This window comes from Suricata suricatta, chromosome 5, assembly GCF_006229205.1.
Source record: "Suricata suricatta isolate VVHF042 chromosome 5, meerkat_22Aug2017_6uvM2_HiC, whole genome shotgun sequence".
NCBI classification, from domain to species: domain Eukaryota; kingdom Metazoa; phylum Chordata; class Mammalia; order Carnivora; family Herpestidae; genus Suricata; species Suricata suricatta.
Window position 1 is genome coordinate 69,857,450 of NC_043704.1, and position 15,715 is coordinate 69,873,164.

The 15,715-nt window shown below is 48.6% G+C and overlaps 1 protein-coding gene and 1 long non-coding RNA gene across 2 annotated transcripts in view; both read right to left on the reverse strand.

Moving 5' to 3' along the window:
- ITGB5 (integrin subunit beta 5) overlaps window positions 1–15,715 on the reverse strand; it is a 117,661-nt gene that overhangs the window by 20,789 nt on the left and 81,157 nt on the right. Inside the window, exon 10 of the mRNA XM_029938723.1 lies at window positions 11,073–11,502. Within this exon, the coding sequence (XP_029794583.1) occupies window positions 11,073–11,502 (430 nt within the window). The remainder of the gene's footprint in view (window positions 1–11,072; window positions 11,503–15,715) is intronic.
- On the reverse strand, window positions 552–8,459 carry LOC115291830. The gene is made up of 2 exons (XR_003908694.1): window positions 8,109–8,459; window positions 552–741 (listed from the first exon to the last, which is right to left on the reverse strand). It is a non-coding gene; the product is annotated as an uncharacterized LOC115291830 (long non-coding RNA).

The window sequence follows — 15,715 nt, forward strand, 5'->3', positions numbered from 1 at the left end:
AGGTGTTAAGAAGGCAAGTGGTGGAAGGGAGCGCCGCAGCAGGTCTGAGCAAAGGAAGGTGTGGGCATGAGGAGACTCCCAAGAGAGCGCTGGGGAGGGATGTCCAGGCCGTGCCTTGGACAAGCGGTAAGTCAGCACTGAGAGGGTTGCCAGAGGTGAAGGATCCTGCAAAGGAGATGCCAAAGCTGTGGCTGAACAGGAGAGAGAGTATTTCAAGGTGGGCATGGTCAACAGTGTCAACTGCTCCAGGCAAGTCAAAGGCTAAAAAAGTCTACAAGATGTAGCAGCACTAGACCATTAAGGATCTGGGAAGACCTATTCTGAATCCAAACTGAACTGAGGTGAGGGCTGACTGGGTGGTGACAAATGTTGTCAGAAATATGGCTGTGAATACGGAGGAAAGAAGGGGACAGTGAGTTGGGTGGAAGTTGAGGGTTTCTCTTTCTCTATTTTTTTCTAGAACAAAGAAGCCTGAGTCTATTCGAAAGCTGATGGGAGGCTTAGTTAAGAGGAAAGTGTAGATATAAAATCACTTATCACATGGACAAATCTTTTGTTTACTCATTTGCTTCAATCCATTAGCCTACAAACCCCTTACAAAATCAAAATCAAATACAGCATTTTACTTTTCCTTGCCCAATGCCTAGAATCGTCAGGCCCACAGTAGATGCTCTGAACATGGGTTGGAGGCTGAGAACATCATCAGCACAAGCCTGAAGCCCTGGAGGAAGACATCCAAAGCTGTAAATTAGAAAGGAAACAGAAGCATTATTGAAGCTTATGAACTTAAATAGGATTCTTGAGGTATTTCAAATTCTTAATACATGCCCAAGAAATCCAGAGGCTTAAAATACCATGAGGAAAAAATGGTTGAGTGTTCTCTTTCCTTTGTCAGGTAATGGTTATGGTTCAGCAGAAGTCACAAGCTTTGCACCCCACTATTGCTCTGAATACTGTTCAGATTTCTCCCACAAAAAAAGGTCCGTCAGACGTGTGAACAAGGATGCATTGTCAGTCTCAGGGCCAGCCGCTTAGTGGCTTAGTGTTAAGGAATCAGCCCTGACAAGGTCAACTGATGGTGCTTCCCATCAGTCAATGCCCCAACAAGTCTTTCACCCTTTCCTTCATCTGCTGAACTGTATGTTGCATTCATGTTGTATCTGAGGAGCAAAATAGGACCACCACTAAACAAATAAGGATGTTGCTTTAAGCTAAGCTTCTCCAAGCCGCAACATTACTTTGAGATAACAGCACTGGCTAGAAAGCTAAGATTTCACTGTCAAAGGGAACGGCCCTCCCAAAGGATGCCTTTGCCCTTCTTGTCTTAGCACCTGATTTCTCAATGCTGATGCCTGGCTGCCAAGCCCCTCAAATTACTATTGCATTTCACATGAAGGAGGCAGGAAATGGCTTGGTCTCTGGCACACGTTTATCTATCACAGGAGATAAAAGCAATGGAAAGAAGAGGGAAAAAAAAATCTGTGTTTTTTAATGAACTCATCTTTCCAGTTTCAAAAAAGTCTGTAAACAGCTGAGTGAGATGAACCATAGTCCTCACAGGACCCTAAGGAATGCTGACTCAGAAAGAAAAACAGAGGGCCTGTGGCCAAAAGAAACGGAGGTTTCTCAGAGCAACCTCTTCAGTTTAGCTTAACCTGCCCAATCCACCTGGCAGGCACTACTGGCGGGCGGGGGGATGCCAACCACATCCAGAGAGACATAAATTCACTACCCTTGGTCACTGCCACAGGATGAGAGGCTTACTATTTTCAACTTGGAAAGCCATCATGTTGTTGTGGTTGGTTAACAGCTGCCATGTTCCACCCTCAGCTGGCCACTGTTCAGCACTCTGAATGGACAGAGCTGGTTTGGAATGTCACATGAGTGGGCCACGCTGATGCTTGGCTGCCAGGAGCCCAGCCAAGCCACAAGAGGGCAGGATGCAGCTGCCTGGAGAAGAGAAGAGTGCCCCCCCCTCCCCCCGAGAGTTAGGGGAGGTGGGTTTTTATTGGGTCAAGGCTTTGGGCCAACCATTGGTGGGGAGTGTGGTCAACATGCCAATCTTTTCAGCCACAGCCTCCTCCACTTGGATCAGGTCAGTAACAGCCACATCAACCACCTGGTAGGGTAATAACAACTAACTGACATCATTCATGTTAAAAGCATTTTATAAATTAGAACAGGCCAACAAAGGTTCATTTAAGGAAAGATACTCGTTAGTATAACTAGTAACAATAGCCAGACACCCACTGATATGAAGAGGAATGCTCCACCTTCCATCAAATAATAGTTAGAAAAAGACGGCTACCTCAGGTGGTCCCCTGGTCCACGCGTGTCCTTTAGCCTGGTCTTCTGAGTCTGATATACCCTTACGTAAACCAGACACTCACTCACTTAGGAAAACAGACACTAAATGTTTCCTAAATTTAGACTGAAATGAAGAGCACTTATTAGGTAAGATGAGGAAAATGTGGGCTCAATGCTTGGGTGGTGGCAGAGAAGGCTGGATTGGTAATTCAGAGATTTGGGAAGGGCCTCAAGCAAATCAAAATAAGTAAAATCTGGTAGAAATGAGGTAACTATTTCCTTACAAGGTTCTCCTGGTCTGAATCTGTAACCAAGAATCCCAGCGAGCTTTAGTCTAGGTAATATAATGTCAACCCACTGTGTGTGTGATGCTATTAAAAAAGACACAAGACACAAATAATCCTACTATTTAATGCTTACTTGTGATGAGTGCAATATACTAACAAATGAGCCTCAGTCTGTTTCCAAAGAAACCACCTCAATATAGTGAAAAGGGCATTAAAATAGATGTTCCTTGTATTATTACATTTGCCTATTACTAAAGATCAAAGCTGTGTCAAATAACATAAGAATTTGGGAAGTATATTCCTTTAGCTTAGGGGTTGAGGTGTCATCTGGTCAAGACATAGGGGTGGCTGTAAGCTAGAGTGATTGTAGGCCCTCTCCTCTGGGTCACAGGACAACAGGCAGGTGTCCCAGACAGAAGAAGCCAAAGATATAGCAGGTCATACTCAGAGCAGCTTCCAGACATCAGGGAGCATTAGATTCTGGGTGGGGTTCTTAGGTCAGTGTTCATAGAGTCATGGACACTCATCGCAAAGGAAAACAGGGCTCCTCCTTCCAATTCCACCCCACCCCACCAGAGGCACTGAGCAGCAGAGGCCTATAATCAGTTATGTCACAGTTTCCAAGTCAAGATCAAACTCAAAGCCAGGGCGCAACATCCAAGATTATAAAACCAACACTGGAGATTGTATAGTTCTCAATTTAACTAAGAATGGAAAATTGCCTGAAGTATTATCCTACAGTATTAAAAAACTAATACCACCCAAACCTCTACATGACTGAGATCTTATCTTGGGGATTCTCATGGCCTTCCTAGGATTTTCCCTTCCTTTTTAAGTTTCATAATCTCTTTCACAAGCCAAGTGTCATGCCTTTAAAGATCAGTCCTAAAATTCAAAGACATGTATGGGGTCTTCACCACAGGGGCTGAACTTGCACATTTCCCTTTCTAACTAGCGAGAGAAGGGCAGTGAGGTGAGATCCATGCTTAGGATGGTCCATTATTTCAGAATCACTGGTGAATTGTTGCTTAAGATCTTTGCAGAAACAGGATCTGAACAGAGAACAAGGGCCACAAGAAAACTCAATCCCTAGAGCTGAGCTCAGAGCATGGAACAAGACAGGGTCTCAACACGGTCTCCCAATACTCTCTCCCTTGCCTTTCAAGATCTCATAAAAGTCAGATGGTCAGGGTAGAAGAGCGAATGACTCCTATCCTCATTCCTCAATCCCGGAATGTTTCTGAGAAGTGGAAAATTCTAGGGGCAACAAACATTTAGAAATTAATTCAAGACTGCCAGCAGCCCCAGCTGTGACCCTGGCATGTAGCACAGCACCTGGCAGGCCAGCAGTGCTCAGGGTGCGCTTATTGTGAGAGATGCAATTAGCAACCTCCTTGTGGGAGGTGCAGCAAGGAGCCAGGAGGGAGAGTGCAACTGAGCAAAAGTTCTCTCGTGCCCTTACAACCCTTGCAGCTGCCCCCAGTTTCTCTGGGATTAGATCGCTAATTGTACAAATGACCTTCATGCCTTTTGAGTTGGAAGGTTGATTGTGCTTCAAGCTTTGGCAATCTTCCGGGATTGTTTACACCTGTGGCTGTCTGTATAAAACTACTTGCTTGTGAAGAATAAAGCGGCAATATGGGCATCACTCATGTTGCTCCTCCCGCTCCCATCCTGTGACTCTCTCTCTTCTTTTCCTCATTCCCTTATCCTCACGTCCTTGCTTCTGCGCTCCTGCGCACGCACAACACTACCTAAAACCAGATGGCCCGCAGGTAGAGATCATGGGTTCTGCTTCTGCAGCTGCATTAACATTGGATACTGGCTACGGTCTGGTTTTCCCAAAGAACTCTCTCCAGTCACAAGCTGCAAGAAGCTCGCTGACCCCAGAGAGAGTAGCTCAGTGTACCCGGTTCATGTGGCCAGACTGAAAGATGCATTGTCTTGTGGTAGGACTAGGCAGTAAATGTGGGTCCTTTTGTGTCTTTCAGGTGAACTTGAGCAATATCTGGATACAGATGGAATTCTTACCAAGTTCTTGATCATGGAATGAATTTGAAAACTGCTGAAACCAACCTATTTTGATGCCATGAATGTCTCTGATGCTTATATCTGTGCAAGAAGATGTGTCTCCAAGAAGCGGTGCACTGGGGAGGCCAGGCAGTGACATTTACTCAAACCCCCGATGAGAGGCAGCGTGCAAGGGGCTTTACAGACATTCTTCTACGTGATGCTCATAACTCTCTGGGGCATTTGACAGATAAGAAAATCTGTCACAAGCTGATGGTCACCAGAAGTGGGGTGGGTGGGGAGATAGGTGAAATAGGCAACGGGGATTAAGAAGCACACTTCTTGTGATGAGCACCAGATGATGTATGGAGTTGTTGAACTGCTATATTGTACACCTAAAACTAATATTACGCTGTATGGTAACTAATTGGAGTTTTAAAAAAAACAAAAAAAAGAAAGGAAGAAAATCTGTCAGGGAGGGTAAGTGAAGAGTCCAAGGTCACAGAGGTAGAAATGGGCAGGGCCAGGTTTAGAATCCAGATTTGAACATGGACTGGTAAATGGAAGTGTCTTTACTAATTAGGAGTACATCATTCCCTACGATCATAATTATTGAAGAAGCCTGCAACAAATTCTGCGCTTAGAGCTACTGTATTCTGAGTGCTCCACGACAGGGCAGCGCCCTCTCAACTCTTGTAGTCATGTGCATAATTAGGATTTAAGTAATAGCAAATAAGGGAAACTGCTATGCAAGATATTCCTGTGGGGGAATATTTTTCTAGAAAATATAGATATTTTGCATTTCTATATTTGCAATAGCACCTAGGTAACCATCAACAAATTGAGAAGAGATTAATATACATACAAAAACCTGAAGAATTTTCTAGGCTCTCCTGCCTGAGGCACTATAGGGGTAGCAATTCCACCAAGAGTCCTCTTTCTTGGAAAATTAAAGATGTCAAATCTTGGTTCATTCAAAAGATACTTTTTGAGGCCTCTGTTGTGGAGCCAATATTCAATTCATTCCTATAACAAGCCATTTATGATCTATGCAAATTGCAATGCAGTGGCAGAAAGAACCATGACCACAGACCCAGAGATGGCCACTGGGATACTTACCCTGAGTGTGAAAATTATATTTCTGAAAAAAACAGGATAAATATGGTGAGAAATACTTTTATAAACATGGCTGGGTAATTGTTGCCAAAGGAGGTGTTTCATTTGGCAAGAATCAAGAAGTCCAGAACCAGGCCTTCATGTCAGAGGTGTTTTCACTGGAGAGCTTTCACAGAGCTTGTGAAGGCTTCTGGAAGCCATCAGCCCAGCCCCGGCCCCAATCCTTGGATGCTGGCTCTGGCCACTAAAAACGATGCCACTACGGTCATGCTCCCATTTTTTTATGTTTGAGAGAGAACTGCAGATGTCCCTTAACCTCTAATTGCCTGCCATATATTAAAGGATTATTAAATCTATATAAAAACCTGTACTAAAAAGAAAAATGTAAATATATGTATATACGTATGTATAAACTGGCCAAATAGCCTATTAGAGGAAGTACAATATTTGAGACCTTACTTAGAGTACTTTTGGGATCTCACAGTCAGAAGACTTAAAGGCCCTGTTCAAAATTCCATATCCTATTTGATTTAAATTTTCTCAATATATGAAACCCAAGAAGTAGGCTGACCGGGAGCAAGCTATCCACTGCACCCCAGGGCAGGCATCCAAGGTACAGAGAGTGCTGAAATCTTCAGTATGGAGACTGATTTCAACAGTCTACCACAAAGGAGTAACTCAAATCCCAGGACATGCACTGTTTGGGTCTAGAAACCAACAAAGAACAACAAAGTTTGAGCAATAATCTTTTACTACATTAAAAACAATTAAACAGGGGCTCAGTCGGTTAAGCATCCACCTTTGGCTCAGGTCATGATCTCGTGGTTTGAGTTCAAGCCCTACATCAGGGTCTGTGTTGACAGCTCAGAGCCTGAAGCCTGCTTGGGATTCTGTGTCTTTCTCTCTACTCCCCTACTCATGCTCTGTCCGTCTTTCTCTCAGAAATAAACAAACATTAAAAAATTAAAAAAAAAAAACCAAACAGATAACATTCCACTCTTATGTTCCACTGGGAGAGGGACTCTGAAGGGTTAACACTTTATGAGACTCTAAAGAATAGAAACCTTCACCGTGGCTCCCTAAAGCTCCCTTTGCACACACAGGACCGTCTGTGGACAGAACCATTCTCTAGGTTATGTTGCCTCTAGAAACCAGAGGGACACACAACATGGGCACATGGCATTCCCATGACACTGTGTCCCAAAAGTAACAGCTTCCAACCCTTAGTCTGATTTTCTTCACTACCAACTTTTATGCCGAATGACATATTACAAACCTGTTCTCTCTTGCATCCCCCCCTCCATCCTCTCTGCGGGTAGAGACAAGGACTCTAACCCTCTGATAGACAAAAAGGCCAGAGAGAAGTGGAAGGAGCTTCCCTAGGCTGTCCCCACCGAGCCTGGCCCTGGCTCCCCACCAGAGCCCCCATCTGAAGACAGCCACAACCACACGGGCCCTTGTGGACAGGCGGCAGGGAAAGGGGCGGGAAGGGCTGTGGGAGAACGCTGAAGTCAGCTGCTCATGAGTCTGAGTCAGCACCTTCAAGACCAGAATGGCTGTTGGGAAACAGACTTCTCTCCCACAAAAACCCCAAATATAACAGCAATCTAAGAGCTCAAAACCAATGGACACAGTTCTGGCAGAAGCCCCAAGCTGATCACGGGAGCCAAGGAACTGGGGAACGGACCCCGTCACCCACCCAGTCACGGCTCCTCCTTAGCCAGCAGCAGTGTTTGAGAGACGAGGAGAGATGAGTGGGGTGCTACGTGGATGTGCAGGAGCAAGTCCTGCCTGGAGCCGGGCTCGGTTTTAAGTCCTTACTGAATAATCAAACACAGCAATGACCTCATTCCAGAGACTGTTTTCCCCAGGAAGACTTGGACAGCTTCACGGTTGCCTTAAGGGGAATGGGTAGAGAGGGTAATTGGGGATGCAGTGGAAAGAGACTCAGGATGTTCTAATCAATGAGGTATGAAAGTCCTGCAACTGTAAGGACGTCTCGGGATAGAATATTATCTGAGAAAAGCACAACACAAAATTGTACACAGACACACACACACTAACTTAGGAAAAAGTTCAGAAGGAAAGATACTGACCTCTTCAAACATGAATGAAGGAATTACAGACAATTTATTTTATTTTTTTCTACTCTTCTAAACCTAAGAATTCTCCAGCTATCTGACCGAGCACAGTTTTGGAAAGGTGTGGGAGAAAGTAGCTCCTTGTCTGGGTCACCAGATGGTCCAAATTAATCCCAGTGACCAAGACGATGCAGGCAGCAAGGACAGCCTGCACATCTATCGACGGAATTGTTTTTCATATTCTCTTTAATGAACGTGTCTGGCTTTTCCAACGGGGTGAAAAAAGACATCCTGAGAAGTTACTGACCTGAAGCATCATGCATGTGGGAGCCTGGAGAGCTTCAAGAATCTGCCTCTTCTCTTCTCAGGGAGAATCTCCCAACACTGCAGGACTGCATGGGGTGGAGGGAGGCAGAGAGAAGCAGCACTTGGGCAGAATGCCAAAATGCAAGCTTAACTCAGAACTGTGCGCTCCGGTGGTTGAACAAAAAACTGTGTACTCTTTCAACTACACGATACCCCTGCTTCCAAAATGACCTGTCTTCTGTCCTGAGGCCACTCACGCCTCATCCACACCTGCCCTGCACACCCAGGTTCTGCGCTGCAGGCAGAGAAATGTTAACATCTGAGGGCGGGAGAGGAGGCATCTACCGCAGGCTGGGCCCATCTCCTACCAAGCACCAGGCCAGATCCTTCCTCTGTGTCTTCTCCTTCAGAGTTCAAAATAATGCAGAAACACAGGGTGGTGAGCTATTCTGAGACAGGAAACCAGAAGTACAAGACAACCGGCAGTAGGCTGAGAAACTCCGGGGATAGAATGGGCACATGTCATCTGGCTTAGAAGCCCTTGCTCCCAGGCGACGTGGACACACGCAGCCTTCTGCCTAAAGACATATTAGGGGATTGCTTATGGCTCCTGAAGGAGGGACAGTTCATTGGGAATAGTTGCAAGTGTTTGAAAAAAGAAAAAACACTGCTAAAAGCCAGTTACAGACACTGCCAGGCTCCTGGAGGCTTTTATGGTGCTGCTAAAGGGACGCCAAGTCCGCCCTGCTAGGCTGGCACTCCTCAGGCAGAGCCTGGAGATTCACAGCGGGAGGCCGGCCCCTCCTGACATGGGGCAGAGGCTGCAGCGACCAGAGGCGGTGGCACTGACTCATAAAGCAGCCAGTGGTCACTGAGTCCTCCTTTTGTATCAGGCCATGCGCTGGGTGCTTCATTCACATTCTCTCTTGTTCACAAGAGCTCTATGCTCAGAGCAGCAGGTGGTGTTATTGGATTTAGATCCAGGACTGCCTGATACTAAGCACTTTGCCTGCTAAATCAGATAGAACCATCTAGCAAATCCCAGACTCTCATTGCTTTGACAGAGAAAGAGTGGATCCCTATTGCACGGTCAGCACGTCAAATCCTAATTCTTGCACCGGTGACATTCCTCTAGGACAATCACATGTGCTATACTCTCTGGAGCAACTGCAGTTGTGAACAGGGCATGTGAATGTCCTAGAGGAATGTCACAGGTAGAAGAACTCGGATTTGATGTGCTGACCATGCGATAGAGATCCAAATCAAATCCCAGGAGGCCTCACCTGCTAAGCCATATCCGGGCCACCCTCAGCACCTGCCCCTTCCACAGAGGGATGGTCATTCCTCCACAGTGACAGGTCATTTCTATGCTCTGGTCTGCTGCCCATGTTTCTGCTTCCTCTTCCCTAGTATACTCAAAGTTCCTTTTAACTCAGTACTTCCCAACTGCAAGACCATTTGCAAGGAGAATCCCAGAAACGACAGAATACACAGCAGAAGAAACTACAGTCCTGCCTAAAATTGTTCCACTTACTGTATTTGCAGGCAGCGTAATGTCAGATGGAGTGACCCCTCTAAGACGCGATTTTACAGTGTCTAATAAGAATGCAACTTCCTGAAAGGGAGCTGCCGATTGCAATTTCACTGGAATCCATGGAAAGTCTTATGCTTAGATCGAACATCGTAAGTGCTCAAACAGGAGACAACAAACACTGGGTTCGGCCACAGTTCATTTAAAAAACTGAAAACCTTCAACGTTTGGTAGTAACATTAAAAAGCAGCCCAGCAGTGTCCTGTGATTGTTTAACAGAAAAGGAAAAGTGGACCTAGTGTTAGGATGTGCTAATGGAAGTGGAATGTCCAGATCACAGAAGTGTTCAGCTGAAATCTGGGCCGAGCCCTCGTTATCCAAAATGACAACACGCTCGATTCTGAAAAGCACACTTAACAAACTGCTAGAGTCCCCAGAGAAGGAAGAGCCTTGGTGTCTAGTGTGGCAAGGAAAGAGCACAGAGAAACATGAAGACATTTTCCAATGTTCGACATATGGAAGAGGGGGTCTAGAACGTGAACCAGTGGGTGGAAATTACTGAGGAACACTTTTCTGTTCAATCAAAAGAAACGTTCAAGCTGTGTCTGTGGGAGGCAGAACGATGGCCCCCCCAAATGCCCATGGCCCAATCCCAGAACCCGTGTCTGTGCTACTTTACATGGTAAAGGGACTTTGCTGGTATGATGAAGTCAGGATCTTTAGATGGGGAGGTGCCAGGATCACCCTTGTAATCACAAGGCTTCTTATAAAGGGAGACAGGAATGTCAAAGAAAGAGATGTGATAACAAAGCAGAGGTAAGACTCAAGATCAGAGAGTGCCATACCACTGGTTTTGGAAATGAAGGAAGGCACTACCAGCTAAGGAATGCAGATGGCTTCTAGAAGCTGGAACAGGCAAGAAACCGATTCTCCCCGGGAGCTTCTCAAAGGAACGCAGCCCCACGGACATCTGGGTTTTAGCCAAATAGTATCCACTGTGGACTTCTGACTTTCAGGACAGTAACAGGATGCATATATGTTGTTTTAAGCCACTAAGCCTGTAGTAATTTCTCACAGCAGCAACAAGAGATGAATGCGATGTCTAACAAGGGAATAACTACTACGGGTCCTAGTGAGCTCCCTGTCTCAGGAGGCAATCAAGAAGAGACAGAACACCTACCCGTCAGGAATGCTGTGCAAGTAAGTCCTGGATGACTCACAGCACACCCTGTGACTCAGAGTCCACATGCACTTGTCTGGTCCTTCTCCAATCATTGTGTTCAACACTCCGGTCCCCACCCCCAGGCCTGGTGGCAGACAAGGCTTGCTCTCGCCTTCGCCCAGGAGCCCAGCAGCCATTAGTACAAGGCACACTTTGGTTGCAGGATGGTGCCCGGGCCTAGCTCAGCACTACAGTGTTTGTGGGACGCCTACCTGAGCAGAGGACCCCTCTGTTCCTGGCACAGGAGAAGTTGTCACACTGGCAGAAAGCCCCGTAGATCTTGCCGAACTCGCTCTCGAAGCAGGAGCACTGGTTGCAGCTGCACTCCCCGCGCCCGCTGCACAGGGGCTTGCCCTCCGCTTCCCGGCACAGGTGCTGGTACCCGGTCTGGCTCTCCCCTTCCTGGCACTCGCACCTGGTGCCCAGGTAGCTGGGGTTGCACTCACACAGGCCGCAGATGTAAGTCCCATTCCCACTGCATCTGGCACTGTCAGGCTCCAGCCCCACGCTGCAGCCGCACCTGCAGCTGTAGGTGACGCCCACCTCCAGGCTGTCCCGGAACCCCACAGGCCGCAGCGTGAATGTCTGCTCCGCGTGCTTCCCCGGGCAGCTCCGGGCCTCTGCTGACACCTCAAAGGACGCCTAGGCAGAAAGAAGAGAGGGGACGTGGTGGCAGGCCCAGTCAGGAACTCGGGGGTATTTGCAGGGGCCTCCCAACCACCCGGGGGCCCCCACAGGAACACCCACCCTCCGCAGAAGCCCTCTATGCAGAGCTGCAGCTGAGGCCTGAGGGGGAAGAGGCCCCAGGCCAGCAAGCACCCTCACTGTACTCAGGATGAGAACACGCAGGCATCCCCACAGTGGAATTCAACAGCCACATCATCTTTTAATCCACAGGAACCCAAGGAAACACTGGGCTTTCACGGAATGTAGATAGACTCACCCAAGGTCACACAGTTCTTCCTGCATTTCACTTTTATCCTACCCTCTCCCCTGGCCGTTGTGGAAGTGATTCATTCAACAAGTACTTACTGGGCATGTCCACTGTGCCGGGCACTGAGCTAGAAATGCTCCCTGACCTCATGGGGCGCAGAGGTCCATGGACCCTGGCCAACTGCCTGCCCCTCGGCAGAAAGGTTTCCTCTCCTGCTGGAGAGGGGGCGGGATGACCCTCAGTCCCTTCCAGAGTACCTGTCTCCCCACAGATAACACCCAAAGCCTCACTCTCAGTTCCTCCTCTGGCTGGTCCTCCTCAGTGTGCCTTTCACAATCATGACCCCAAGGTTGTAAACAAGAGTCATCACAGATGAAACACTCCATATACATGGATAGTATTTTTCTTTTTAAACGAAGCATGTAAAGAAGTGCTGCATACTCCTGAGCTTCTCGTGGGTTGCCCTAGAAACAGGCAGCAAGGCGGCCCTAGGTGGCAGATGGCGGTGCAGGAAAGACTGCTTTCCCAGCAGGTGGAACCCGGCTGCTGCCCTCCCCACCTCCCACTGAGGAAGGAGCCATGTCATCCAGCACTTGGCTCTGAGCCCAGCACCAGGGGATCCAGAGAGAGGTAGCTGACACACCCTGACCAAAGGCTACTCTGAAATGCTCCTCCCCTCAGCAGTGGCACTCCCTAAACAGACAGAGGCCTGGGCCCACTCCAGAAACTGACTCGCTGCGTCTGGCCAAATGTCTTTATTTTATTATTATTATTTTTTAATGTTTATTTTTGAGACAGAAAGAGACAGAGCATGAGCAGGGGAGGGACATAGAGAGAGAGGGAGACACAGAATCTGAAGCAGGCTCCAGGCTGAGCTGTCAGCACAGAGCCTGACATGGGGCTTGAACTCACGGACCACAAGATCATGACCTGATCTGAAACTGGATGCTTAACCGACTGAGCCACCTAGGCACCCCTATTTTTCAAAAGGCTCCTTGGATCATTCTGAAGCTCAGAATGGGTTAGGAACTACTTTTAGCTATTGCTATTCTTAATTCTATTATTTGGGTTGGATTAAAGCTGATTTTTAAAAAGTAATTTAGGGGCACCTGGGTGGCTTAGTTGATTATGTGTCCGACTCTGATTTCCGTTCAGGTCATGATCTCAACAATTCGTGAGTTGGAGCCCTGCATCAGGCTCTGTGCTGACTGTGTAGAGTCTGCTTGGGATTCTCGCTCTCCCTCGCTTTCTACCTCTCCCCACTCACTCCCTCCCTCAAAAATGAAAAAGTACACATTTTAAAATAAATAATCATCTATAACTTGTTTTACTGTTATTTAGGTAACAATGTTATTTTTAGAGAGCACTGAAAGCGTGTTTTTTTTCTAAATGTTCCACAGATCCCTATTATTTTGGGGACTTTAATAATTCTAAAAGGCCCTCCCCTCAGATTCTGTGACCTGTAGGGACACCCCAGGGTGGGGTGGGTGAGACTGAGCGGGAGGACAGACCCAGAGCTCCAGGCCCCAGGGAAAGGTCCTGGTTGGCGGCAGCCATGGCTACAAGGGGACTCAGCCACAGAGCTCCAGGAATCAGCTTAGCCCCGGGGTATCGCAGGTGAGCTGAGGACGACAACACCAGCTGGAATCAGAGGGTGCTGGGAGAGCCTAACCAGCTGCAGACAGGAGGGACTAACACCCCGCCCCCCCCGGCCCACACCCAGGTCTACACCAACGGCAGGAGGAGGCAAAGACAGAAACGGACAGAAGCAAGCCCAGGACTAAGTTCCAAGGACCTGAGGTACAGGTGGGCTCTGGAGGCAAGGAAACAAGATGAGGATCCACCCAGCAACTGAAATCTGCCCAAGGACAGCAAACATGAATAGTTACAGGTGTTAAGTGCCTGCATGTGCCAGGCACCGTGTGGGCATTCCCACAAGATGTCTCACATTCCCTAGAAAGAGGCATCCTCATTTGCCAGAGAGGAAACAGGGCTGGTGGGTCAGGGAGCTTCATACTGGTCAACTGCTGGTGGGGGTAGGGCCTTGGCACATCACTTCCTGGACGTGAGGAATGCGGCAGATGCTCAGTGTCCTAATCCGGGGATGGAGGGAGAGGTGGCCCGGCTCACTGCAGGGACCACTAGATGGTGATCCCCAAGGTGGTGACCAGAGGCATCTCCGCATCATCCTGCCTTGTGCTGGACCACAGATAGGAAGGGGGGGGGAGGGTACCTGACTGAAGCCACCCACGGGGCCATCAAGGAAGCAGAGGTGAACATCCCTCCCTTCAGAGAGAGACCATGGCTTGCTCATGGCCATCACTTCAGAGGGCTACAACTGTGTGGGACCTGTGAGGCGAAAAGCCCTTGCCTCCCAAAGGCATCTGTGGGCCAGAAGTGGAATAAGCTGCCAAAGAATAACTGAGACCAAGAGCCAAAGGGATTTAATTACTGAAAAGACAGTGAGGAGTGTCCATCTGTAGGCATAACCTTCCCCCAGGGAAACGTGCCTGCATTAAGGGGCAAAGTAAGGACAGAATTAAATCTCTGTGTCTGTGCTCACCAGGGCCTAAGTGCAGAAGCCGGGGGAGCCCCTGCATCAGTGCAGGTAGCCGGTCACCCAGGACTCAGAAACGCTCCCACAGTGAGCCTTTCCACCCGGCTAGTGGCGCAAGGACGACTGGCCTTAAGTGGTCTTGAAGGCCTTCCATGGCCAAAGCTGTGGTGTAACTGAGGTCCCAGCTGTCGGGCCCATGCAGCCAGCTACCTGATGACGAGAGAATGGCTCCAATTCAGCCCTGGGGTCTCACGTCCCGCTAGGCACAGGAAAGCTATAAAAAGCCCTTCAGGAACAAGTAAATCTGTTCTGCTACCCTCCTTTCCGAGTCCATTTCCCTGAGGGATCAGGAAGGAATCCAGGGTCTGCTGGGCAGCTGGAATGAGACTTTTCTCTGATTACTGCGGACTTCAACTGATACTAAAGGCTCCCCAGTTCCTGGAGACTTTCCATCTCCCACTCGGAGATTCCAGAGGAAGGTCATGGACACAGCAGCCCTCCCTCCTGTCCAGTTTGTTACTGAAGCCTCATTGGGATGCTCCTGGTTTCCCCACAGGGCTGCTGGCCTGACCCTCGCTTTCAAAAGGGTTGCCCAGCCCCCACCCGAAACCCACCCACCCCAGGGCTGTACAGATGCCAAGTCCACCAGGAGCTCATTGAAACAAAGCACTGGGCACGGACATGGGGTACTGAGCCCCACAGGAGGGGACGGGAGAGGGGGATACTGTGGGAAGCCCATGATGGGGCTCACTGCGTCCTTTGTACTGGGCGTTAGCGCTTGCTGCACAACTGGCCACTTGCATACTGATTTGTCAAAGCCGGTTCATGAGAAAATCAACTCCCAGTGCCGGGCCCACTCTGTCAGCACTGGCTGGGGCTGGGGCCAGAGGAGGAAAATTAAAGAAAACATGGCAATCACTGGAGAAGAGAACCTCATTGGATAGGACACTTTTTATTTGAGGAGTACTTCTCGTTGAGGGTGACGCTGACCCTTCCTGCCTGCCACCTTTCCTGTTTCTTGCCTAAAAGAGATCTCTTAACCCAGAGAACACAGGACAGTCACAAAACCACAGCCTCTGGTTGGAAGTGACCACAGAGCACCTGCCTATTGGAGGCTTTAGTTACAGAGGGTGAGACCCACCTGGCTGCCCCTTGAACCCAGCTGTCCAGAGGCTGCACCCCCCCCTCCACACACTCCATGGGGATGTCCTCATCTACAGGCCAGACCCAGAGTTACCCCAGGACAGTTACTCCCCGTGTGCTTTCCCTAATCCCACCTCCCCAGCCCTGCAGTCCCCGAGCCCTGCTCGCTCTCCATACCTGCCTACCTCCTGCCACTCCCCACCTATTCCCGGGACTCCCAG